Source organism: Sander vitreus, chromosome 17, assembly GCF_031162955.1.
Source record: "Sander vitreus isolate 19-12246 chromosome 17, sanVit1, whole genome shotgun sequence".
Taxonomy (NCBI): domain Eukaryota; kingdom Metazoa; phylum Chordata; class Actinopteri; order Perciformes; family Percidae; genus Sander; species Sander vitreus.
The window spans coordinates 12,185,523-12,211,983 of NC_135871.1; the positions used below are offsets into that span (position 1 = coordinate 12,185,523).

The 26,461-nt window shown below is 40.2% G+C and overlaps 2 protein-coding genes across 7 annotated transcripts; one reads left to right on the forward strand and one right to left on the reverse strand.

The window, feature by feature from the left end:
- Positions 1–1,758: 1,758 nt before the first annotated feature.
- On the forward strand, positions 1,759–16,244 carry rrbp1a (ribosome binding protein 1a). 6 transcript variants are annotated; one of them, XM_078273854.1, is made up of 27 exons: positions 1,759–1,961; positions 4,512–5,457; positions 7,354–7,508; positions 7,672–7,794; positions 8,368–8,520; positions 8,746–8,864; positions 9,085–9,238; positions 10,181–10,319; positions 10,473–10,654; positions 10,749–10,786; positions 10,876–10,951; positions 11,082–11,119; positions 11,233–11,314; positions 11,411–11,451; positions 11,546–11,624; positions 11,713–11,805; positions 11,927–12,013; positions 12,099–12,188; positions 12,270–12,362; positions 12,481–12,531; positions 12,645–12,725; positions 13,259–13,342; positions 13,557–13,634; positions 14,304–14,387; positions 14,502–14,600; positions 15,485–15,628; positions 15,727–16,244. In XM_078273854.1, exons 2-27 carry the CDS (start codon positions 4,530–4,532, stop codon positions 15,763–15,765), a joined length of 3,330 nt encoding a protein of 1,109 aa, XP_078129980.1. In that variant the 5' UTR covers positions 1,759–1,961; positions 4,512–4,529; the 3' UTR covers positions 15,766–16,244. The 6 variants fall into 6 exon arrangements, with proteins under 6 accessions (XP_078129980.1, XP_078129981.1, XP_078129982.1 ...); XM_078273855.1 differs by having other exon boundaries at positions 11,716–11,805; XM_078273856.1 differs by having other exon boundaries at positions 11,414–11,451.
- Positions 16,245–19,058: 2,814 nt separating this feature from the next.
- On the reverse strand, positions 19,059–21,565 carry cfl1l (cofilin 1 (non-muscle), like). The gene is made up of 4 exons (XM_078273860.1): positions 21,457–21,565; positions 20,176–20,459; positions 19,929–20,005; positions 19,059–19,784 (listed from the first exon to the last, which is right to left on the reverse strand). The coding sequence occupies exons 1-4, from the start codon at positions 21,457–21,459 to the stop codon at positions 19,663–19,665; spliced, it is 486 nt and encodes a 161-aa protein (XP_078129986.1). The 5' UTR covers positions 21,460–21,565; the 3' UTR covers positions 19,059–19,662.
- Positions 21,566–26,461: the final 4,896 nt, after the last annotated feature.

The following is a 26,461-nucleotide window of genomic DNA, read 5'->3' on the forward strand; positions in this document are numbered from 1 at the left end:
TAACCAGTGCCTAATCCTAGAGCCGTTGGGGGCAAAAAATACTGATAAACAACATTTGCATACAGGTACAGGTTTTTAAAATCCTTTTTCCATATCTTTCCTCCTGAGTTGCATGGTATACAGTAAATGTAAAGACAGACAAACCAGCTCTGTCACATAATTCTTTCTGATTCTCAGAGAATCTCAGAGTTTTGTAGCACTTAGGAGTTCTATACAAGTATTTTCTTCCTTAAATAACGCAACACTAAAAAGTTCAAAGGACCAGAGGCCAAACCTTTTCTATGTCAGTGTGCCCTGCCCTGCTCAGGCAGTCTGTTGCTTTCATGCACACAATACAAACACAATCTCAAATTCTGACAAATTTACGTAGTGTACATGCATAGACCAACAAGACAAGTATTTAATTTCATCACACAACAGAAATACTTAGAGCGTGACGGATCATTTTTATTTTACAGCAGTTTATGCAAGTAAGTATCCTGAGGTTGTTGAAGTAATGTGAGGTTCTTTACAGTTGGTTAATTTCTGTGACCAGACATGAGCAACAAGTGCATGAACTTAAACTGTTTTATTAAGCAGTTTGAAGAGAAGTTGTGTCAAGGATGCCCATGAAAACAGTTTTCAACACCCGGGGTGTGGACAGAGCAATGTTCCATTATCTTGAATGTTAAATGTTGTGTTTATTTAATGATCACATTGTTTTGATGCATCACATTAATACAATACCTATAATCTCCATGTGCTATTTTATGTATATGTAGGGTGTGGTAAACAAGCCTTCCCAGAAGGACTGTCAGAACTAGAACGTCACTAGTACTAACAATGTTATCCTGCAATTTGAAGGTAACCTTTCCGCACATTTAGGTGTGGCTAATGATCATTTCAGGGAGGCCTGTTGTCTTTTTTGAGAGACTTCTAGGTGTGAAATGATCCTAATGCTCTGGTCTATCAAGAAGAAAAATAAATAAATAAAAGTAAAAGTAGAAGTCATGCTTTCAACAAATGATTTGGATCGTAGATAGGGTAGTAGGTAGTAGAGATTAGTGGCCTAAAAGTCCCAGCAGTACAGGTATTTATGTATCAGAGATAAAGTATAGTTTGGTTGAAACACTCTATTTTAAATTGTATAAAGATACCAAACTTTACAAACATACAAAAAGTGCCAGGCTGAATTTCGGGGACATTTGTAAAAATATATATTTATGCACAAGATATGTTGAATATTTTAATATGATGGAATGGTGCAACCACAACAAAACATGTAGGCTTTTCTCTCAGTGTAAACAAGAACAAAAACAGAACAAGCTGATACTTATACATATGCATAAATGATACAGCCAGACCGTTCAGAGTACTATGATTTTAACAGCCAAGGGAAAACCAAAGGGGAAAACTGTTTTTGCAAACAAAACTAATTCTGTTACTAACTGTATAGGCCTACATTGAGTAAAAAAACAACAAAAAAAACGCAGTGTTCTCTTTGAAACGTATGAAGTATGACGTCTCAAATGGCTAAAATACTAAAGAAAAAAAGTCGGTAGCCTACTTAAAAAGATTTACTTCAGCACTATTCTTGAGTAAACGTACTTTGTTACTTTCCATTTCAAACCAACACTTTGTTGACCTTTGTTGAAACTTTTCATGAATATAAAAGACTACAACTCCCAACATGCTCATTTTCGGATTGAGTGTATTCCAGCCAATCAGAAGCTTTCTTGATTTATGGCAGCTGTCTGGGGCATGGGGCCAGCACGTCTAGCCAGCTCGAAGTGCCACGACTTCACAGCGGATCACGGATTCTCCAGCTGAGTGAGGGGGGAGAGCACTGGAAAAAGCTAGTTAGCTAGATAGCTGGAGAAATAGGTAGCTTTGCACAGAAAACACTTCAATTGACAGTTACGTTCGCTCTCTCTCTCTCCATTCACTTTGAAGCAAGCAGACGTAGCTACATCACCAACGAGGTAACGTTAAATGTGGGAGTCTTGGAATTTTTTTAATTCATTTGAGCCAGCTAGCTTGGGAAGCTATCTACTGCTAACTTCTGAGCTAACTAGTAGTACAAAAAGACAGCCGATTCAAGTTATCTAAAACAATTTTAGTTTTCGACCCTCACTAGCTATTTTGTTTACAGTTTTATTAAACCGTCGTAAACCGACACTTTATACCATTATGTGCAGGGCGATAGCCAAGTTCATTGATTCATAGTGTTAGCTACAATACTAGATTGCAAGTAATGATTGAAAGCATTTTAAATAAAAAATAATTATAGGATTACACACTCTTTATTTGTTTTAATGTCACTTACGATTGAATGGATAACAATACGTCTTTATTGTTTCATACATCTTCGAGGCCTTTTAGTTGTGTTCTCAGTATTGTAATTTTAGTTTTCGTTTGATATTAAAATGATCTTGTATTATTTATCTTGGAAGTTCTTTGAAGTCGATGCGTTTGTGCTAAAGTAACCTTTAAGTGTGTAACTATACGTTTGTGTAAAGTGTGCACGAATAGTTCTCATCCGTACAGTATGTCTGAAACTAAAAGTAATGAAAGACAACTACTGTCTTCAAGGGGGAAAAAATTTATGCATTTACATATTTTAGCTGAAGACTAATCCATGTATGTAATGCACCCCCTGTAGGTATTCCATTGCCCATGAATGAAATCCAGATTTTTTGTTAGATTTATAGGCTATATACTGTAGCATGTAATTGTTACAATGTAGCAAGTTTCATCTTATTCCTATTACTTATGGACCTTGAGATGCACTTTTATTTTCAGAAAGTCACCCTGAGTCCCTTTTTTGAAGTCATATGTTTTAGTTTAGTCTGAGTGGAGATGCAATGATGTGTGACAATGGATAAGATAAGGAGGCAGTACAAAGTTACCTTTTGCTTCTTGCTATTAGACCCAGCAATGAACAGGGACTCTGGACTGTTTCCATTGTACTAAAGTAGCGCAGTAGTGTTCCTCTACCATGTCACAATATCGGTTTGTTTTAAAACAGTAAAGCTCCACTTTATTGTACTTTTTTGCATTTATGAATTCTATGTTGTGATAACATCCATTTATTTATATATATATATATATATATATATATATATATATATATATATATATACATATATATATATATATATATATGGATATGACTGCGCTGCAAGAATAGATCAAAGAGGGCGTTTTAGTGTCCCTAAAGCTGCTATAGATCTACTCTCAGCCAACTTTCCTTCACTGCAGGCTAAACATTCTAGTTTGTGACAATAGCCTCCAAGAGCCTTAAAGGGATAGTTGAAAGATTCTTTAAGGGATTGGGTTTTCTTTTCTTTCTTTTTTTACACGGCAGGAAATTAACACAAACCACCAGCCAACTGCTGGAAGTGTTTGCAGTTGCTGCTAATGTACGTTTTGTCTGAAACCCTTTTCACCTCTATGGTTTGTGTTTTGTTCTCTGCCTTAAATTCTTATTTAGGTTGTTTTAAAGTGTAGTTGATTTGTCTTAAGCCCCTTTCACACATGCACATAACTCCATAATAGTACTGATCATTTTAGCATATACAGTATAATGTTTGTGTAATAGCTGTTCTGGCAATTTGCCTACACAGGATCTACTAACCTTTCCATAACTCATTGTCGATGGTTGAACGTGAATTATAGCAGGAACATTTACAGAAACAGCAGGTATAATGATGTTTGTATATGCAAATAAAATAATCTTTATACTATAATACTTACTCTGCACACTTACTCTGATTTTGTTTCTAAAAACATTTTTGCTGTATTTCTGGATGTATAATACAACCAAAATAATGGGGCTTTCTGCTTGTGAGTAATATTACATTTTCATATAGGACCACTGTATTTTGTAAAGTGCACAGAAATTACAACTGTTATTGTATGTTTGAGGGGAGGACATTCTTAGCCTGGTGCTGATATTTAATAGTAGTCACTTTGGCTTAGTTTGTTTCAGTGCTCGTACTTAACTCAGAAAGCTCAGTGCTGGTCTTCAAAACGACCCAGTCAGTGTATGAGATTACACTATGAGAGTGAATTTGAGCTGCATGAACACATATGTTTTGCCCAAGGTGGAAGGCTGTATGGCAAATGGGTTCTGAGCAGCTGCTATTTGTCACACAGTTTGCTGATAAGATGTGCCGGTCTTCATTAAGTAGCCAGTCTCAAGGCAAAAGTTTAAGGGGATAACAGTGACACCTTGAGCTCTTTGAAGGGAAAGGTTGTTCTCCAGACATCATATGCCTATTATTCAGAATTATATCTCATCAAATGCTCTGTAATGCAGCTACCGTCAGTTCAGTTTCATTTTGCCTAGGTACAAAGAAATACTTTTGGTGGTGTTACAGTTTTGGCTTACCTATGAATTAGTATATGGACTTCTTTTTCCCCTCGTTAGAAATCCCTGGACTTTGGTTTTCCAGAGCAAGCAGTTTCTTTGGGAAAATAAATTGTTTTATTTGTTAACTGTATTGACAAGTCTGTCACTCTCTTTTTAGGTCAACTGAAATTCAACAATGGATATCTATGACCCCCAGACCCTTGGGATAATGGTATTTGGTGGATTCATGGTGATCTCTGCTATCGGGATTGCTCTTGTCTCCTCCTTCTCCATGAAGGAGACCTCTTATGAGGAGGCCCTGGCTAAACAACGCAGGGAGTTGGGTAAAATACAGTCTCGGTCTGACAAAAAGAAGCGGGACAAGGTCTCTGAGAAGAAGGGCCGTGGCAAGAAAAAAGAAGAAAAGCCCAATGGAAAGATCCCAGAGGCTGAAAAATGTCAAGAGGAAGTTGAAGCTGAGGCAGTCATTGAGCCTGCTGCTGCTCCAGTTGTAGCTGCTGCTCCTGCTCCTGCCCCTCCCCCGGAACCTGTCCCTGCTTTTGAGGTTAAGCCAACTGCAGCCCCAGCACCAGCAGTCACCCAACCAAAGATTGCTGCTGAACCAAGCCCTGCTCTTTCTGATCCCTCACCTTCACCCTCACCTAAAGAGAAAAAGAAGAAGAAGGTGGCTAAGGTGGAGCCAGCCTCTACCCAAACGGCCCCACTTGTGGCTGCCCCTGCACCAGTCAAGTCCTCCGCAGCCCCTGCATTAACCCAGGCCCCCGTATCTGCCCCAACTAAAGCAACCGCTCCATCCTCTGCATCTGCCCCACCCAAGACCGCCCCTGCATCAGCTAAGTCTGCCCCTGCATCAGCTAAGTCTGCTGCAGCCCCAGCCAAATCTGCTGCAGCCCCAGCCAAATCTGCTGCAGCCCCAGCCAAGTCTACTGCAGCCCCAGCCAAGTCTTCACCAGCTCCATCCAAGACTGCCCCAGTGCTGGAAGCTGTCACTAAAGACGTGCCAGTGATGGCAGTGACCCCAGTGGGATCTCAGCAGGCTCCTGCTGTTGCAGCAAAAGTACAGGAGCCCAAGAAGAAGGCCTCCAAGAAAAAGACTGAGTCTGGTAAGCAGATATGTTTCAGGGATGTAATACATTTATATTTTGTAATTGTAAACATAGTTATTATCAAACTTTTTTTGCCTCTGTATATTAGGTGCATACATTAACATTTTAAAAAGGGAATAAACAGGGCGGCCTCTAGCTCACCCAGTAAGAGCGTGTGCCCCATATAGGCTGAGTCCTTTGCAGCGGCCCAGGTTCGAATCCGACCTGCGGCCCTTTCCTGCGTGTCATCCCCTCTCTTTCTCTCCCCCTTTCCTGTCTATCCACTGTCATTATTGAATAAAGGGAAAAGCCCCAAAATATAATCCTTAAAGCGGGAATAAGCAATAAGGCAAAGACTGCTACAGTCAAGAACTTAAATACAGATTAGATATATTACAAAAAAAGTATGAAAAAATACACTATCAAAGTAACAAATATGTACATTATAACTGTTTTTAGAAAGGGAAAGAAGGAGGGCTATACGGTTTAGTGCAAGTTGTGCAAAAATATTGATCAGGGCATGTGAAAAGGTTCAGTGTATATAATATGTGCTTTGGTCAGGGGTAATAGTCCAGGATGTGTGTTAATGTAACGTGTAGTGACTGAGGGTGGGGATTGAGAGTCTGTCAGAGACTCAGTGGGGGTCCCGGGCCCACCGAGTCGGTAAGAAACTGTTCTTGTGGTGTGAGGTTTTGGTCCTGATGGACCGCAGGCTGCTGCCAGAGGGGAGGGTTTCCAGGGTGGGAGGGACTTATTTTAGAAATAATAAAATATGATAGCTCATCTTATAGTTCTATAGTCTTTAAAGTGATTATTAAAGCAAATAACCAAAATGTTGAAATCTACAGATTTTCTCTGAATTCTGTCTGTAGTGTGATGACCAAGGCTGTGAAGGGTATCACCTAACCTGCAGTTTCGAGTGTGGCCACTATGCCAAAATCACAGCACAGCTGTATGCTATCTTTAGGTGCTTAGTAACTGTCCCTATTTCAAATTTCATTATTTATACACTGATTTGTGGGACTTTTTAAACTATTTTTTGTTGTTTTTATTCTACAAGATGTCTTTTGGTCTTGACTAAGCCCGCTGCCAGATGTCTTTTCCTGGTAAACCAGTAATCGTTTAATCGATGCACTGTTCAAGGACTACTGTTTTGCTTGACATGTGCTTATGCAAGTCTCTGCAAACTACACTTGCCCACAAACCCTTCTCTGCATATCAAGAATCAAAGCTGCACTGTAGTATATCAATATGTTGTTGTTACACTAGAACCATCATTGTTAAAAATTAGCCTTCTCCTTGGAAGTGGAAATGTTTGTCAAGACAGGAACTTCATTAGCCATAACACTGGTGATAATATTCAGACTTGAATGTTTTTCGAGGTGCATTGGGGGCATGCCAGTACAGTTGAGTCGCACGTACATACACTCACAATCTAAGGCAGTAATACCCTGTCAGTACTGATGAACTTCTAACTGTGTACCCATGGAAAGTAGGGCCAATGGCAGTAGTGGGTAATGTCTGGCACTCAACTCTGGAGGGCATAGAGCACGCCAGCTTGTCCAAACACCACTGCCCTGTTTTGTTAGCTGACAAAGGCTCTCAGTGCCATCACAATGGGTAGGAAAAGGGAGTGGGGTTCTCCCTTGCCTGAGGCTTGTCTCTGCCTGGTGCCACAGTGCCCCATCATTTTGCCATCCCCAGCTGCCCAGGGCCCCAGACTCAAAGGACAAGTCGCAACCTTGTCCTTTTCTTGAGGCAGTGTGGGAATTTGGACTTCACTGTGACAACCTAATGAGCTGTAAAACTGTTGGCTTTTTAGTTTTAAACCTGAAATAACCCTGAACTCCTTATCTTTTGCCACAGTTGTTATATTGTGTGTGTCATTGACATATTTTGTGTTTGCCTCTTTAGTGGCAGCAGTGGATTCTGCTGATGCTCCTCTCTACCTGCCCTACAAGGCTCTGGTGTCCACCATCAGTAGCATGGTGTTCAGTGAGGGAGAGGCCCATAGGCTCATCGAGATCCTGTCTGAGAAAGTCGGCATCATTCAGGACACCTGGCATATGGTAACGGACACTGCAATTAGTTTTGAAGAAAAAGACACCTGTATTCAGATACCTGAATCTTGCTGGGGTGTACAGGCACTTCATAGTTCACTGAATGCATATGAGACTTGTAGGAAGACCCACTTTATTTTTGCTGTCTTTCTGTGTATCTACACGTTTTCAGGCCTCTCAGAAAGGAGACCCAGTGGCCATGCTGAAGAAACAACTGGAGGAGAGGGAGAAACAGCTGGCCTTAGAACAAGAGGATGCATCTGCAGCAAAGAACCGTCTCAGAGAACTCACCAAGGTGAGACGTACAAGGGTCTATAGCCTTGCTGGCTGCCCTATGAGACAACAAAATTGTTGGATGGACGAAAATTTTTATTCTTGAATCCTTTTTTAGTAATGAGGCAAAAGGTGTAGTTTGGCCTGAATGTAGCAATGAAGGAAAAAGCCACGTTACTCAAATTGAATGGGTTAATTCTCTGAACATAAACGTGTACTGATATTTTGGATTGCAGTCCTCTTTGTCTTTTGTCCTGAAGGTGGCACTAGAGGAAAGTTAAGAAGTTGAATGCAATGTACAGACCACATCCATTAAGAAGCATTAAGGGCTTGCTCAATTTCAATGTTTAGTATGTCATGTATTATCTATGTCAGCCTTTGGGTGGCAGTACATGAAAAGGTCACACCAAATTTTACAGAAACATTTTTTACATTTATAACTTTTGAAATGTCCTTGTCCCAAACCAAGTGTTAAATAAAAATGTCATTATGTTGGCACTACAGAAAAAGCCAGGGTATCTGAAATGGTTCTTTGGCCACAGACATATTCCAATGAATCTAAATCTGCCCTCTGACTGTGCTGTCTGTTTTTTAGGAGCTGTCTGCTGAGAAGTCCAAGGTGGCCAGTGTGGAAACGAGGCTGAGTTCCCAGCTGAGTAAGAGGGAGCAAGAAATGATTGCTCTGCAAGCACGAATGCAGGCCAGCTACCAGGACCATGTAGCACAGACCCAGGGCCTCAATGCAAAGGTCAGTTCTCATACACGAATACTACAACTTCTTAATGTCCAATCCAGATGAGTACATTTGAGATTGTCCTTCTGGTGATCTGGCTACTAATTTGAAGTGAAAATGCAGTTTTTCATTTTTTGAGTTGCCTTGCAAAGGATTAAAAGCAGCTGTCCAAGGTGCGAGAGTCCAACATGGCTGGTTTATTAAAAATTAAATTAAAAAAAAAATAAAATCATTTTACAGATTGTCAGCCTGCAGGACCAGCTGGAAAAAGGCCCCAATGCCCAGCTAGCCCGTCTACAGCAGGAGAACTCTATTCTCCGTGATGCCCTCAACCAAGCCACCAGTCAGGCTGAGAGCAAGTGAGTGTTTCCCCAGTAACAGTAAATGAGAAGCAGTGTGATCCATACTGACATGCATTTTACCTCTTTATACTGATACTAAATAAAGTGACAATTGAGTACAGTGTGTACAAATCCAAAAGCATGTTTGGAGTACCAAGATTGGCTCTTATGTTTGTGAGGCTTGTGTCCTGACTCTTTCTCCGTGTGCCTCTCCTTCTGTCTTTCATTCTGTTCTCAGGCAAAATGCGGAGCTGGCCAAGCTGCGTCAGGAATGCACAAAGCTAACCAAGGAACTTGGAGAGAAGACAGAGAGTCTGCATGCTGATGAGATCATCAGGAAAGGGCTGGAGGCCAAGGTCTCCGCTACTGAGAAGCAGCTCTCCCTGCTGCAGGTCGGCTTGGGAACACCACATTATCTCTATTAAAAATGATATAGGATGTGATCGAGTTTCCACATGGAATCAAATGTATTCCATCTTTTTTTTTTTTTTTTCTTCTTAATGCTGATTTTTTTGTTTGAGCAGCCAGTTAGTTACAGAGTCTCTTCAAAATGCAAGCCCAGACCATTCCTACATATCCCCCATCCCTCTAATGTTATGGGAAGTTTAACTGCCTGGTAATCACATAGCCCAGGGCTGGACTGAAATGCAGCCATACAATAATGGGGCTGCAGGGAAAACCTTTCTCTGCAATCAGCCTACGCAGTCACTCACTGATGGAATGCTGTTGGTCTGAACTATAACGGCTTATGTGAAGCAAGTGAGTCAGCACTTCCTGACAGTCCATTGTTCATTTAGTTTAATCATTTATTAACAATACTTCGTAACAGTTTAAGGCTTTTAAACATGTTATGTAATGGTTCAGGCTGTCAATATACATTAGACATGCTCAAATAATGCAAGATGGTTCTTTTTTGAGTTTTGCTCCTTTTGTGAAATGTGTTGCTGGACTGTGGTCAGCATTCAGTCGTCATCAACAATTGGCTGGTTTAACTGAGTCTGTCATAGAAGTGCAGGCTAACCATCTCCAAATTCCCAGAAGTTCAAAGCACTTCCTACAAAACACTTCCTTTAAAAAAAATCCCAAACAAATTGCTTGACTGTTAAAATGTCAATTTTTATTTTCTTGTTCCATATCCTCAAGCCAAGTTATGTTCTGATTGTCTGTCTAATAAGTGGATTCTGTGAACATTCTTTTTCTCTGAATGTGTCGCAGTGTGTTTGAAGAGAAATGCCCTTGTATTGCCTTGTCAAGCAATGCTGCCACGTAGGATCATTTTGTGTATCTTTGCTGCCCCCTGCTGTTTGACACATCTTGATCAATGTTGTTGTCAGGCCAGCCATGGGGATAGCGAGCAGGCATTGCAGAGGAGATTGGAGGAGGTGTGTGAGGAGCTCAGAGTAACACAGAGTAAAAACAACAGCCTGCAGGCCACTCTGGATGATGCCCAGCAGGACAGCAGCAAACTCTCAGGTCAGAGAATGGGGAAACGACATCTAAATGGTTGCTTGATGTTAAGGCTTAGGAGTTAACATGGCATCTTGATAGTAAAAAATGAAAATGGGAACCATTGACTATATTATAGAATATGGAATAAGTTGTGAGTTCTGTGTTTTGTCCCTGCAGAGTTTCAGGTGCGAATTGGGAGATTGGAGGCTGAAATCAGTGAGTGCTCTGCTCAGGCGGATGCCCTCACTACCCAGCTGGAGGAGACACAGGCAGAGAAAAGCCAGCTTGTACAGCAGGTGGCCTCCATCAACGCACTGCTTGAGGCCAGTCAGACCAAAAAGGAGGAGGGTAACAATCAGGTAGGACATACTTTGTCAGGTTGACTTTTCTGAAATGGCCAGATGCTTGACCACACACAGTCACCCCTAAGGATGTTTGTTATATCTGATTTAGCAGGTGAATGCTGCAGAAGTGGAACAGCTAAAGCTCAGGTAAGTGTTTGTGCCTCCTTTCTTCAGTGTCCACATCAGATCCAGAGCCGTTGCATGTATTGATTGAAATGCTATGCCCCCCTCTTTAGCCTTCAGGAGAGAGATGACCAGTTGAACACGCTTAATGAGGAACTGAAGCAACTGCAGATGAAGCAGGAAGCTGCTGTAAGTGTTGCAAGCATCTGCTGTTACATCTATTACCAAATAGTATTACTTCTCGATTATTGAAGCGAAATTGCTTAACTTGTACGGTGGCACTGCTAATAATAAAAAAAATAATCTGCTGTTCTAACAGGAGAACACTATTGTTGAGCTGGAGCAAAGGAATAAGAGGTATGATGCCTTTTTACTATCCATGTATTCGACTCAAATCTTATGGATTTTCTACATCTTGGTGTGCTCTCTGCTTATTTATAGTTTATCCAAATTGTCTGTGCCTTTTTTAGTGAGGATATCAGCCTCATCACATCGCTTCAGGATGAACTTAAAAACCTCAAAGAAGAGATGGTGCAACTTAACAACACACCAGTAAGTGTACCTCTCAACATGATTCTACTGCTAGAGCTGCCCTGCAGAACAAAAGAATTATCTCAGTGACTCATTTGCATGTCCACTCTGTTTCAGCAGTCCGATAATTCCACAGAGCTGGCACTACTACAGAACAGGTAAATGAGTCTCGGCATATGAAAAAAGATCAGTCTCACATATGGTTAGCTCTGTTATAGATCTCAGTTTTGAGTATTTTGTTTCTTTGGCTAGCCTGGCTGAGAAGGATACCCTTGTCACATCACTACAAGAGGAGCTGAGAGAAGTGAGAGAAAAGACCACCATTGATGCAGTAAGGCTCTCTATACAAACCTGTGGCTTATCACTTGAGACTGCTTTCCTCTTTATCACCTTCCTGATTATGTCATCCACTGTTTCAGCAGAACGTTACGGCAGAACTGGCAGCTTTTCAAACTGAAGCCAAAGAAACTCTCCAGACACTCTTCCCACAGATACCCGTAGAGACAGAGCAGGTAGGAAACGGGGATTTCAGAAGAGGAGTTGCTGAATGATCTTTTGTTCTGATGATTTTGGTCATTCTACTGTAAAATAATGTGCACATGAATTATTCATGTCTGCTTTTTCCTCACTTAGTCCAACTGGTTACAAGTATTTACGCAGAAAGCTCAGGAGGCTCTCAGCCAGCAGAGCCAAGCGTCTCAGTCGAGCACAGCGTTGCCTGTAAGCCACAAGTCTATACACTTTCCATATACTGGTTTGAATTGGCCCAGCGGAAGATGTTCTGAATGCGTTTTCTTTGTCTCAGGAGTTGCTCGAGAAACTGAAGGAGGCTGAGGAGAGCCACGGCACACTGCAGGCTGAATGTGAACAGTACAGGACCGTCCTGGCTGAAACAGTAAGTGATTGGGAAACTGAGTTGTGTGAATATGGGCTAAATGTATACAGCTCATTTAATCTCGTGTCCCTTCTGCTTTAGGAAGGAATGCTGAAAGATCTGCAGAAGAGTGTGGAAGAAGAAGAGCTGGTATGGAAGTCCAAGATGGCTAACTCAGAGGAACAGCTGGGGGTGGTAAGTTATAATGCCTCCTTAAAATCCCTATGACTTGGATGGACATTGTTTTTACCATGTGTGGGTCCCCCTTCCGTATTTTTAAACCCTCCTAATAGTCCTTCTCACACATAACTAGGCTTTGGAGAAGGTCAGCAAGCTGGAGGCAGAAAACCAAAGTATAGAACAGGTGAGGATGTGTTTTCCACACTCAGTTTAAGTGATTTAGTTTAAGTGATTTAAGCTAGCAGGTTAGAAATGTGTGCTGCTACGTAAACCAGTTTATTTTGGTTCCCGCTGCAGTTGAAGGAGCAGATGATGCTTCTGGAAGCCCAGCTGGAGAAGCAGTCAGACAACCAGGGGACCTCGGAGGAGATGGAGCAGGTACATGAGCAGGTTCAATCTGCAACATCACTGGAACTGGCACTGCTGCTGAAAGAAATATATGTATTTTTCTGTGCAAGTTCCCCAACTAAGGAGGTGGACTTGCATATTATTTGCATTTTTAAATGTATTCTTTTTACATAAGGTGGTACATTCATACTCAAAACTCATTTGTATTTTTTGTTATAATAATATTTCAACATCACAAGCCGTGAGAGTCTCAAGTCCTTTTGTTTTCAAATAATATCCAGATTCAGACAACTTCAGGACACTTTTCTACCTATTTATTGATTGAATAATATCATTCAAAAAGTTTTGTTTAATTATTGAAATTTAGAAATGGTGGTCAATGTAAAGAATTAGCAATTCATACTTGATATAACACTGTGGGGGAGTTTTTTTTTTATTTTTATTTTTTTTAATGAAATCTTAGAAAAACATTTATCATATTTTAAAGTATCATCCTCTTGTGGTGCATTTAAAATTAAACCTGTCTGACAGCTGTTCATTCCTATGCTGTGCTCTGTGTTCAGCTGATGCTGCAGCTGTCGGGGTGTCAGAGCCAGCTGGATTTGGCCCAGAAGGAGGCCCAGGCACACAAGGAGGAGCTTGTACAGGTGACTTTACTGGCTTAACCTGCTTTCTTATCCTGCAGACGGAGACATTTACACAGTCCTATATAACGGTGTGACTGAGGTGAGAGGGAGATGTGTTATTTATGAGATGCCACGTGTCAGGGAATTTGTGGAAATCCCTCTTTAAAGGTGTCGGTGACATGCAACACAACGGGGACTGGGAGGTTATGTAACCCATGGCGGCTTCCTGTTTCAGGTCAGAGAGCAGCTGGGCGAGATCACGATGCGGGCTCAGCGAGAACCGAATGGCCCAGCTGAGGCTCAACCCAGTCAGGTCAGGGTGCACAAGTCACAGGGGCACCCTTCACTTCCTGTCAGAGAGTACTGGACAGTGACTAGGACACTTCTCCTAAGATCTTGTTTTTGTCTTTCAATGACTTATCTAATGAGCCTTGTTTAATTTAGTAGAACATCCAAACATAAACTTGTTGTTGATTTGTTACTCTGTATTTATTAAGAAATGTTGTTTGTGATCTGGCTCCACACACGGTCACACCTATGTCCTAAATCAAGGATGTGGCCACGACGCACAGATACTAAAGTAGCACGTGACACGGACAAAGTGCCGTATTTCCAGTCTGTCCAGTACTCCTCCAACACAGCGGCGGTTTATGCTAACCGCTAACCACTGTCTGCTTTGTCTGAGTGGACATAACACTAACCACTGCTTTTTCCTCACCTTTTTTTTTTTTTAGCATGGTCTCTCCTCCTCTTGTTATCTAATATTTGCTTGTATGATTCATAACATCAACAGAACGTTTGTGTATGACTTTAGGGGCAACTAACTTCTCACACAGGTCGATCAGCTTATTTGTCTGGGCGTGTAGTGCTGCTGCTTTGTGACGAGACTGTTTTTATACACACGTATACATTAGCCATTTGTGTGTGTGTGTGTCTGTGGGTGTGTATTTATTGCGTATGTGGCATTTTTGTCTTCCATCAGTTCCAGAACACATTGAGTCAGACAACTGAACAGCTGCACGGGGAGGTGGCTCAGAGACAGCAGCTTTCAGAAGAGTTTGAGCAGGTAGCAGCCGTAGTTGATGCACTCTTTATTTATTAGTCTCCTCACACCAGAGGGTGACTAAAACACTTTCAGTGAATAACATCAGTGTGTTTTTGTGTGTTGTCAACCTCCTAGGCCCAGAAGACTATAACAGAACTTCAGGCTCAGTTGGATCTTGTGAATGTTTCTGCAGAGTCACCACAAGCTGAAACGGAAGACGTTGCTCAGCTGAAGGTGCGGTCACAAATGCCAGGCAGAATCCAAACATTTAACTGCGATTATTGCTTTTATTTTTTTTTTCATCTGTCCTGCATTTTTCTGAATCTCATAACCTGCAGAGTATCTCAGAGAGACGGGCAGTCCTGCTCCTAACAGGAACACACTCACCAGCTCCATAGTTTTAACGCTGTGATTCAAAATTGATTTGAAGTTGTCCTCTCTAACGCTGTCATTGAACAGAGCTTTTTTTTTTTTCTCCTCACCCTCACTCATTTTAAGGAGGCCCAAGTGTTCATTAGTAAATAAGACATTGTAAAAACAGACTAATATGAATACAAGTATAACCATGAATTTGAGCAATATTTCAAAGGAAAAAACTCGGCTCATTCTTATTATTTTGCTTATTATTGCAGGTTGATTTAATTTAATACAGCAGTTTTTATTTCTAAATGTCCTTTCTCAAAATCGGTTTTTACCTCACATCATTTTTCTTTAACAGTTATATTTCATAACGCCACTTGGCTGCTGCATCTGTCTGAATGAATGAACGGCCATTTACTTAACTGGCTCTGCCCCGTTTGTCATGATTAACAGATAAAGACTTTGTGGTGAAAATTGGCAAAATTAAAATTGAAAGTTCATTGGGAAAATGGCACTGTAAAATAAAACCGACTTTGGAAATATTTTTTTTTTTTAAATGACCTGCAATAAACTGTTATTGTGGAAAAAGCCGGAAGAAGTCACATTTAATAACAAGCTGAGTTTAAAAAGGTTACTGAATTATTTCACAATTTTATGATCACATGATGTGATCTGTATTTATTCCATGTCTCCATATTGAGTCTCCTTTTTGCTTGGTGCTGAAGTAACATTCACATCTGCTACATTTGCTTGAACAGGAGCGCCTGGAGAAGGAGAAGAAGCTGTCCAAAGACCTGGGCCAGGCAGCCACCAAGCTTCAGCAGCTTCTCAAAGCCACTCAGGAGCAGCTGACCAAAGAGAGAGACACAGTGAGAACACTACAGGAGCACCTGGAGGGCAAGGTGAGACACCTGACATGCTAGGACTACACATACAAACTTATAAGCTCATGTTGTTTTGGTACGCTTGTCAATTTTGACACTTCATTTCTGTTTTCAAGGGAGAATACGTGGAGCTAAAGGAAGGAACGTCCGTCTGAAAGGAAGTTCACTGCAGACACTACGAAAAACTGCCAAATATGCCTTATGATTACCATAGTTATGCATTCCAAAACAATGTCTTTCTCGTACTGTAGATTGCGTTGCATTTGTTGCACCTGTAGGAATCAAATGTTTGATATTATGAGCAGTAATATTAGAGATGATCCTGCTACAATCATTATTGAAACCCACATTCCATCAACAATTCTGGCTATGTCAGAAGTTATTTATCCCCCTGCCTTATAGTCCAGTCATTTCCCCATAGTTCAGTGTTAAAAAGGGAAACTGATTGTACGTCAAATGTACATCAACCAGTGCAATTACTTTTGTATGTCTTTTCTATGTGGTTGAATGATGGGAACATTGTATGGTTCAATGTGTCATTACCTTTAGGGCCTGCTTTCCTCTGTAGCTGGCTGCCAATTACACACGTCGAATTTGTATGAATGAATAAACTACAGTGTAGCTCTCTATATAAGTCCTGTTCAGTGTCTGTGTCGCATTTGCTGTAAAGATTCAATAAGTGCAGGCAGGAAGCAAAGTTAAAGTTCGCTACTGTGAGTATGTTATATTTTGACATAGTTTCAGATCCGGTGTGACTCAAAAGGCAAATCTGCAAGTATGTGCACTGTACAGCTGCCTCATGGCACTTAAAACTTAACACAGTTTGCTCAGGATGACTTCACTGTCATGTTTATAGCTTTAAAAAAAAACATCCCACCAGGGCAAAAACCTGTTGCAGCGCTGCTGTGTAGAGCAGAGGTTTCGATTATTTTTCAGCCAAGGACCCGTTACAAGCTAGAGAATATACTGGGGACCCCCTCATGTATATCCCTTGGAATAACTTGACGTAGCTTATTTTTACACATCTATTTTCTTATAAGAAAAACACAAGAAATGTATGAAATGATTAGAAAGACACTAAACAAGTATTAAACATATTTGCATATTTTATTCTAAGAGTTATAGATTTAACGTAATCTATGAACTGTTATAGATTTTAAAGTCATTCATATTCCTTGAACTATGAAGCTTTTTGTAAAAAAAAAGAAATCTGAAAACTTTTCCCGGACCCCCTGGCAGAGTGCCACAGACCCCTGGGGGTCCCTGGACCTCACTTTGAGAATCACTGTGCTGCGTAAAAGTCTTGCTTTACTAATATTATCAGCAACATCCTCACAGACTGTAGGCTGTACCATCATACTGCAACATTAGGGGTTAAAAATTAACTATAGAAGCTCCAGTCTTTTATCTTTTAAAAACATGACGCTCTTAAAGCCTGTTCATGTGGCATTGCATTGCTTAAAGCTTTACACACAGTAAGTTTCAGGTTGCATCAATGCCTACAGACCCAAGGAAGTATATTACAAGAGGGAGTTGGTTTGCTGGTGTCTTCGACAACAGCCATGTATGGTTTTGTTTCAGGCATGATCTCTTGTGTGTCTGTCATCCCGCCCCTTCTAACACACCCACACCACTCTCTCAAGAAAAAAAAAAAAGTAGAAAGAGACGAGGGCTGGGTGGATAGTGAGCAGAACAAGCAACACTAAACAGAAATTGAAACAACTTTATTAAGTGCGAAAGCGGGAACGACCTTCCTTAATAACTCTTAATAAATCAAAAATACCAATGTGTTTCCCCTATTTTGCTTGAATGAGCCTAAACACCACCACGTGTGAGACAACTTAAGTAGGCTGATTTTGGTTAGATAGGCATGTTGGGTGGTGTGTCCACACTGTTGTCCTAATGACTTACTATGGTTTACATTTATGTAATGACCAGGGGCGTAGCACAAAATTCTGGGCCCTGTAGAAAGGCATTTTCTATGGGCCCCTCCCCACATCCATAGCTATTCATTCTAGCATCTTTTTGGGCCCTCCTCACATGAGTGCCCTGGGTACTCAGTCCCCTTTTTCCCCCCAGTCCGACGCCCCTGGTAAAGACATTCCAACTTGCAGTAGATTACATTTGTATACCAAAAATGCCAGTAGGACATTCGACAGGAACAGATGAAAAGTTGATCCAGGTGGGGAATATCCAACAAAACAAAAGCTACACATAAATATAAACAACTGAATAGTTATCAAATAAAAGCAATTGTACTGTGAATATGGTGGCCATTATTAACATTTGTTCACTTTTGAAGAAAATTGCTTATAACAAGCAACACAAAACATGAAAGGAAAAGCTTGACATTTTAGGAAGTAGGCCATCAATTATTTGCTTCCTTTCTGAGAGTAAGATGAAATGATTGATATCACTTTCATGTCTTTATGGTAAACATGAAGCTACACCCAGCAACCGGCTTAGCATATAGACTGGACATGGGGAAACAGCTAGCAAAATCTAAGCTCTAATAAAAGGTTTCTTCTTTTTTTTTTTTATCCATACAAAAATCTAAATAATTTGCTGTTTTATGAAGGGTTATTAGACCAGTAACTTCATGGAGCGGTTTGTTGACCAGATTTTGCTAGCTCTGGACAGAGCCAGGTTAGCTGTTTCTAGTCTTTGTGCTAAGCTAACTGGCTGCTGGTTCCAGAGTGTGGTATCAATCTTCTCATCTGACTGTTGCCAAGAATGCAATTAAGTGCACCGGTCTTTTTTTATTTACAACAAAAAACTAAAGCTACAGCCGTTTGTTAAAAACTGTGTTATAGTCCCATATATGAATATATTTCCAATATACAAGTTACAAATTATGGACAGCATCACACAGTGCTTGCTGTAACTCGAGCTACACCTTTGGGTTAAGCCCAAAGTCATCTGGCTAACCCAGTAAATCTTGCCTCCTAAATCTGACAGGCCTCAGGTTTCCTGAAGGGAGGGAGAACCCTTGTGGTATAGGTTACTGGTGAGTTGCAGTTGAACGGGGAAGTCGGAATTTCCAAGTTCCAAAAACGTCAACTGGAACGCCACCCTGAAGTCGGATTTCCTACTCCGTAGAACATCACCAACCCCGACATCACAATCCAATACGGCATAAGCACCAACAGTAGTAAAAGCTGTAGGAATACACTGTTTTAGCACATCTGTCCCATATCAGTTGTACACACAGTACTGTCCTATCTGTGGACATGGTACTACAGTGTTTGCATGTGCAAAATACTGAATTAACTGGTATTGCTAACCTGGCTAGAAACCCCCCTCTCCCCAACTCGCTTTTCCGACTTGACTTTTGACTGGAACACAGCCAACTCGGGTGTGATGTCATTCCCAGTTTAGACCTCAGAAGTCAATGAAACGCAGCACACACCCCAACCTCCCATTATAATTAAACAGCACACTTGTACAATTGGTTGCATTTCATTTATTTGACAATACTCAGACAGTGCAACAACTGCATTTTAGGAGAAAACGTAAAGTTGTACTCTTCTATATAGGTGTTCAAAGTGTAACAGTCTAGAAAAACAGATTGTCAAACAAACCCAGTCCTTTTGACCTAGTAAACTCTAGTAGGGTGTCAATTAGTATATTTCACAGCATATTGTTGAATACAGTGAAAATACACACAAGGAAGACAAATGGGGAATATTGGAGTATGCTGGGATTGAAACAGTATGTAAATAGAAACCGCAAATGACTGACTTGAGAGATAAATGTTCCAATAGTCAAGTGACAGATAATAGTATCATTAATGTTTGGATATGACAAAGAATGAATACATTTACATCTAAACAAGACTGATTTCATAGCTAAACTGGTTTGACTGGACAGTTTAGTAGAGCACACACACATGAGCACAATTACTTAATTGTTACAGGAATCTAATCCCATCCAGAGCCCAAACCTTAAGTTTAGTTGAACCAATCCAAAAAACAAAGTCGATTTGGAAACTTTGCTAATATCCCCTCAAATCCATTTAAATGTTAGCATGTCATGAAATAAATTAATCATTTTCAACCCCTCAGAGGGACGCCCTCAAGTGATTGGACTTTTTTTCCACCTTTTTCAAGTTTTTCAGCAAAACACTCCCTGTTGTTTTCTGCCGGGTCATTAAGCTGCATGTCATGCTTGATACCTGTTGAAGACATACGGGTTACTTATAGTGAGGGAACACCATTTCAACGTGAACTCTGTTATTAATGCCTAGGAAATCTAATGTGATAAAAAAAATGAACGTGAAAAAAATAAATATATATATATAAATAAAAATAACACTTACCTACGAAGACTTTTGAAAGAGCCGATTTTGAGCTAGAGTATGTCATTCTAGCTTTGATTTGTGCATTGTCAGGACACCTGATGGGAAAATAAAAAAAATCATTATCCAATTGTCCCACACAGGCCGTTTACTTTAACACACAACAATATGCATCCAATATTGCCAGTCCTTCAGTCAGTTAAGGATGCAGGTGAAAAAAAAAAAAAAAAAAAAGTAATTATGTTTTAAGTCCAATACAATGACCTACCACGTCATAAAGACCAGTTCCTCTTTTTTTGATTCCTGGTTTACAAAGTGGCAGTCATACAGATAGTAGCGGCACTCGTTTTCTGGCAGCAGACTCATGACGAACTTGAAGAAATCATCAATGCCGTCCAGATCTTTTGCCCGGTAAAGTTTCTCCACTTGAATGTCGCCATCAATTTTTAAGATCACAAGTCTTATACGTTCCTTCTCGTCAGCATCAGTTTTCACTACTTTCATAAGATTGTAGATGTCCTTCACTTCGTCAGCGACTTTGACTCCAGACGTCTGTTTTGAGAAAACACAAAACATTACATGTCATTATTTTGTACAAAAAAAAACATTTGAAACCTGTTGTCAAAATGTCTAATGTTCCACACATTTTAAGTTACACAATGCCTTTAAAGACAGATCATAAGAGCAACACAGACTAAAAAATTAGATTTTGTATTTTGAATGACAAATGTAAACCAAAATGTCTTAAAAGTCGATGCAAATGAATGAATTGCATTCAAATAAAAGTGACGAAGCAGCTCTTTTAATCTTGGGATTTAATAAGTTCAGCACCAAGTCTAATTTGCCAGTTAAGTGTACAAATTCTTGTAAAATGGGAGAATGATAGAACATGATGACGAGCACTCTGGTGAGATTTGGGCCTTGGCTCATATTTGAGCAGACTTTGTTCACTTTGTGTACTTTGGTTTTGAGACAGAAAGCAGAACTGAAAGATGAAGAAACAGGAAGTCCTGCGAAACTAGACTTGGGAGAGAAGTGTTTAAAACAGTTCAATGTGCATATTTTTCTACCAGCTTTACAGCAGTAACATGCCACGGGTGTAGCTTCTCTGAAGTTTCAAGGCCTTGGCTCTGTCACATTCCAGTCATTGTGGAACAAGTTAGTACAAGAAAGACCGCCCTAAGGGATTCTCTCAGAACAAGTTTGAAGCACGAACAAAGCTCCCTCCATTTTGGAGGCAAAACCACACCTTGAGCAAGCCCTTTCAAACACTAAACTCTCTTTTCACTCAGCAAACCATTTCCTCAAAGAACCATTTCCTCAAAGAAACACCAAATGAAAAGCATACACTCTAGATAGAACAACAACCAGTAAAAACAACCAGGCTTCACTGAGTTTACAAAGGTTTTGTTAAAATGAGGAAATGGCACTTCAAAGTTTTATCATCTCTACATCAAATGTCCTGTGGGGCTCACAAATCACAAAGAAGCAGTTGTTCACTGACACAGCGCAAGTCAATCCAGCCAAATTCTTTGTGAAAGCTACTCACCATTTTGCTTGTGATGTGTGAAGGCAGCAGAGAAAAAATGGCAGCAGCAGTCAAAATGCTGTAGTGTCATAAGGAAGGAAAGCAGGTTGACTCATAGAGGAGGAGCTGGGGTAAATGAGCACACCTCCAAAAGTAGCCCCACCCTCCTCTTCCCAGGTGTGACACAGCTTTAGATGCAACCTCAGCATTTGCATTTAATCACATTACATTTAAAGCTAAACCCTAACCCTAAATCACAATGGATTTATGTGCTTCATTGTCTGGAACAATACAGACATTTTTGTCACCCTTTCCATCACCAGGTTTGGTAGAGGTAGAGATCTACCTTTTTAGGTAAAACCTCAGGTGAGCTTGAGCCAGTCATCGGTGGGAGCGGCACATAACCCTTATATGGAGAACAAAGCTGTTCACATATTTAACTCCTCTGTTGTTGAGATGCAGTTCAGTGGCCATATAAGGTAAAAGATAGGATGTGTGCACAATTATGTGAAAAGGATTCATTCATCTACCTGCAAAACGTAAGATGTTACACCATCAGATTCTAATCAAGTCAAAGTCAATTCTTTAGATGTACAAAAACATGATTGGTTTCAATCCACTCCTACACTAAACAAAGCAAACATTACACATAGATACCACCTGACAGGAGCAATCTGGACGATATGAACTTCAAGAGTAAATTTCCAGTCACGTTCTGTGAAGAGTAATGAGTCAGGGCAGTTTTTATGCAACATTAGACCCAATGCCAGACCTGTTTCAGAGGCCCACAGTCACATATGTCACAAATGGAGCGTACTTAAACATACATGGCATACAGTATTGGCGTGAGGCTACTGGAAAACTGCATCAATTCAAAGAGTAAATAGACATACAAAAAACAAGTAAAAACTGCATTTAATCAGGGCCTCTTCAAAATATATAATCCCATGTCTGTCTATAGAATAATAAAATGTAAAACTTCTCTGTAGTCCAGGGGTGTAGCTAGGAATTAGGGGCCCAGGACACAGGGCGGGGAACCTTGGCCCCCTGCCGCTTTCCTTTGTTCCCACGCCATGCCTTTTCCAGTGGTGGAAAGTAACTAAGTTCATTTACTGAAGAACTGTGCCTAAGTACAATTTTCAGATACTGGTAATTCACTGAGTATTTCCATTTTCTGCTGCTTTATATTTCTACTCCACAACAACTCTGAGGCAAATATTGTACCTTTTACCTGACTGCATTTATTTGCTAACTTAAGTTACAAGGTTCTTTGCAGATCTGGCTTAATAATACAAAATATAATCAACAAATAAATGATTATGTATTATTATGAGTTAGGATATGACTTTATTGATCCCCTGGGGGAATTCCCCAGCTAACCAGCTAAAATTAGCCCCACTTTTACCAGCTGCAACATTAAAGGGATACATGTCAGTCGCATATGAAATCTTGTGAGTAAAGATTTTACAAATCTTTGAATCACACACAGACACGAGGGGTTTTCACAATCTTGTGAGGCAAAATGTGTAGTCCAAAATTAGTAATGCAATGCTGCTGTCTGTTGTAACATTCACGCTTTTATTGGTGGCACTTAATGAAAAATACAACTACCAATGACCCAAAAAAAAAAGTAATTTCCTGTGTAAACTACTGAACTGGCTTGTTGGCAAACAACATAACAATATCCTTAATACTTTTTTAGATAATACATAGTTTAGTAATGAACCCTTCTGCAGTGACTATGTTTAGATACAGACACTCTGCTTCAGCACCACAGTGGCTTTGCTTCCTCTATGCGAATTAGTGGTTTACAGAGTCAGAGTCCCACAACACATCCGGACTAGCTTCTGTTACAAAAAGCAGAGTGCCTAATGTCAGCACATGTCATAGCTTGCCTTCTAATCCTTGCATTACAAGCACTGGAATCTGTGACCAAGAGAAGTCAAATAGTTTACAGCCTGTTTTTGCAAAAGTTTAATAGAGTTAAGCTACAGAAAGCGCTCTTTTAGTGGCCTCAGAGTTGTTGTTTTTTTTAGGTTTATCATCAGAACTGTGTAAGGCCTGCCTATCAGAGGTAATGGAAGCCAGCAGCAACTTTTCAAAGCAGTAAAAGAGGAAATACAACCCTAAACCACACATAGCAGGAAATGGCTGCTACTCTGTCAGTTGAAAACTACATGCTGCTGCAAGCACATTGTAACTTTGGACACAACCCAGTCAGTGACGTCAAGGCAGCAAACCCAAATCTGCAGTTTGAGAACTCTGACATCTACTGGTAAATTACAGATACTGAATGGTTACATGTGATGTCTGACCAACGTCATTTTTACACTTTGGTTTTTGTATATTATAAACAAATGAGATATATAACGTGTTAATTAGTGAGCTTTAGAGGTACTGGTAGGTGGATTTTGGTACCTGTTTTAAGTCTTAATGCTAAGCTTAGTTAACTAGCTGCTGGTAATATCTTCATATTTATCGTACAGACATGAGAGTGTTATCAATGTTCTCATGTACCTCTCACCAAGAAAGCAAAAAAGTGTTTTGCCCGTTAATACCTGAATGAACAGGGCAGAAAGATATAATGAACACTATAACATTCTCAGTGATACATACTGCATGAAACAGATATCTTTATTGAACATTGAATAAACAGTTTCTTATTTGTGGGAGATTGTGGTTTTATCATGTTTGTGGAAAATCCAACTTATAGGAATCATTCCCTCCATTATCCATTGATTGAAGTTGTACACAAGACCCAGACTGACATTTTTTCAGGGCGATAATATTGGCGCAGGAAGTCAGAAAATGACATCCTTTGGACAAAACAGTAAGAGGAAAAACAAAAAAACAAACAAATAGAAACTGTCAGATCCTTTACTTTAATTGCTCTTTTCCTCTCACTGGAATATCAATAAAATAAGAGTATGTCATCACTGGGAAACCAGAAGAGAAAGAAAAGTAGTTTCAGCGAGGTTTACCAGAACTCCCCATCCTCAGAACAGTTGGTCAGCCTCGCTCAGACATCGTCACTCACATATCTCCACTTAGAGGACCTGGAAAAAAGTGCCAATACATTCTAGGTTAGAAATAGTTTACTACAGGCCTGCACCTGATTGAATGTCACACATTCCACCTACACATCAAGAATAGGCTTGCACAGAGTCTGTGTAACACCTTTTTACCACAGGATTTATCAGCCGTTTCACTGGGTGTGTATGTCTCTCTGTACATGCACAACAGAAACACACACACACACACACACACACACACACACACACACACACACACACACACACACACACACACAAGGGGGTAATTGGGAAAGCCCATTTATAAGAAGTGGTTGGGAGCGGTTCAGTTACTGTAAAATTGAATAAAAAAATGTTGTGTTGGCTGAACAGTGTCACTTGTCAAAATCTCTACAGCCTGCATGACCACAACTTAGGGCTAGTATGAGCATATTCATTGCATTTCCTGCCCTTAAAAATCCCCAGAAGTGCACAATACTCACTTGTTACTCCAGGCTCCCTTCCACTCCACCTGACCCCATCGGTTTCTAATCCTAATTAGTTGCACCCTGTCTCCTCTGAAAAAACAGACACACAAGGGAGACCCTAAAAAAACATTATAAATATCATAAAAGGGATAAAACTACCAACTGAATCATACCTTAGTTAACCAAATTGTAACATCTCAGTACACAGCATACATGGTAGCCACTGCAGCTTCACTTGTACCTGGGTGGTATACAGACAGAAACATTTCCTCACCTGCTCTGCTCCTGTCACCAGGTAGGCATTTGCGAAATGTGACAGCTTCTGAGTTGGACGAGCTGTTAATCAGGGATGAAAAGGAAAAACTTGAAAGATGCCAGCGTAGTTCTCCTCAAAGCTTTGGCCATGAGGGACAACATGAGACAAAAACTTGAGAGTTAAGGAGGAGATAGCTGCCAGGAGCCAGCAGTCACCTGAACACAAGTTACAGTAACAGTGTTAGAATTCCTGTGTAAAATCTCATTCAACTCCCAGAGGATTTCAAGTTACAGATTAGTTTAATGTCATTATGACACATCTACAAAACACACTAGGTGTGCAGTGTGTTGCACACACACCTCTGTTGTGCAAAGTTTGGCTATTGTCTCTTTGTGAGCTGTAAACAGTGTGCTCTTGTGTGCTTAGTCTCATCCACACGTGTGCAATTCGCCAGACAGGGTGTGGACAGAGGAGACTGATGGAGTTGAAGGAGTGATGTCAGTGCACAGGCATTCACCAGGAGTTATGTTGGATTTTATTTCAGTGGTATGATAATTTCCAGAGATCAAACTAATGAGGATGATAATGAAGGACATACATAAGTATGTTACTTTATTCACATCTGAATTGAATTTGAATTTATACTGTATATTTATACTGTATAAAGTGTAGCTCTTTGGGTCCTGACACACTGTAGGAGAACAATGACAACTTTATGCATTGCAATCACACTTTATCTATTGCAGGTCTTTTATATTTTCATAATAAAAAACAGCATATTGGTTGATAAGATCAAGAAAAAAAAACTAAATATTTGGTATGTTGACAAGCAGGAACAACCTGACATAACCTAACAGCAGAAATGATCTATTAATTATTAAGTGTGTGTTCTATTGAGGGACTTTTCTAATGGAAAACAGTATATAACAATAATTTACAATAGCACAAACCTTCATTCAAAATGAGTTGACATTATTCTGTCAACGATGCACATAGGGAAGTGTTCCATCTTCGATTTCCAGTTTTAGAAAATATTGTAATAATTTAATCTTTTGGTGTTTGTACTTATTGTACCCACCTTATGTCTTTTCTAAGTGATGCCCCGAACATTGGAGGAATTTGGTCCAAGTTCTTTGAAGCCTAAGGATGAGGGCAGAGCCTCAAAGCAGTCATCCTGAAACAACTGTCCTCTCTCTGGACAGCTTTTTCTCAGCAATTCAAAGTCCTGGTTGAGGTATTTAGCCACCTGAGAGTTGAATCCAATCTTCTGC

Bases quoted from the DNA above. Each gene is read 5' to 3' on its own strand.
- cfl1l (XM_078273860.1), bottom strand. The intron at 20,006-20,175 runs GTAGGTCATTGT...TTTTCCCATCAG, and splicing joins GAACTGGTCTTTATGACGTG to GTGTCCTGACAATGCACAAA. The intron at 19,785-19,928 runs GTAAGTGTTATT...TGTCTTCAACAG, and splicing joins TCTTTCAAAAGTCTTCGTAG to GTATCAAGCATGACATGCAG.
- rrbp1a (XM_078273854.1), top strand. From the start codon at position 4,530: ATGGATATCTATGACCCCCAGACCCTTGGGATAATGGTATTTGGTGGA. The intron at 11,120-11,232 runs GTATGATGCCTT...TGCCTTTTTTAG, and splicing joins CTGGAGCAAAGGAATAAGAG to TGAGGATATCAGCCTCATCA. The intron at 11,452-11,545 runs GTAAATGAGTCT...TTCTTTGGCTAG, and splicing joins CTGGCACTACTACAGAACAG to CCTGGCTGAGAAGGATACCC.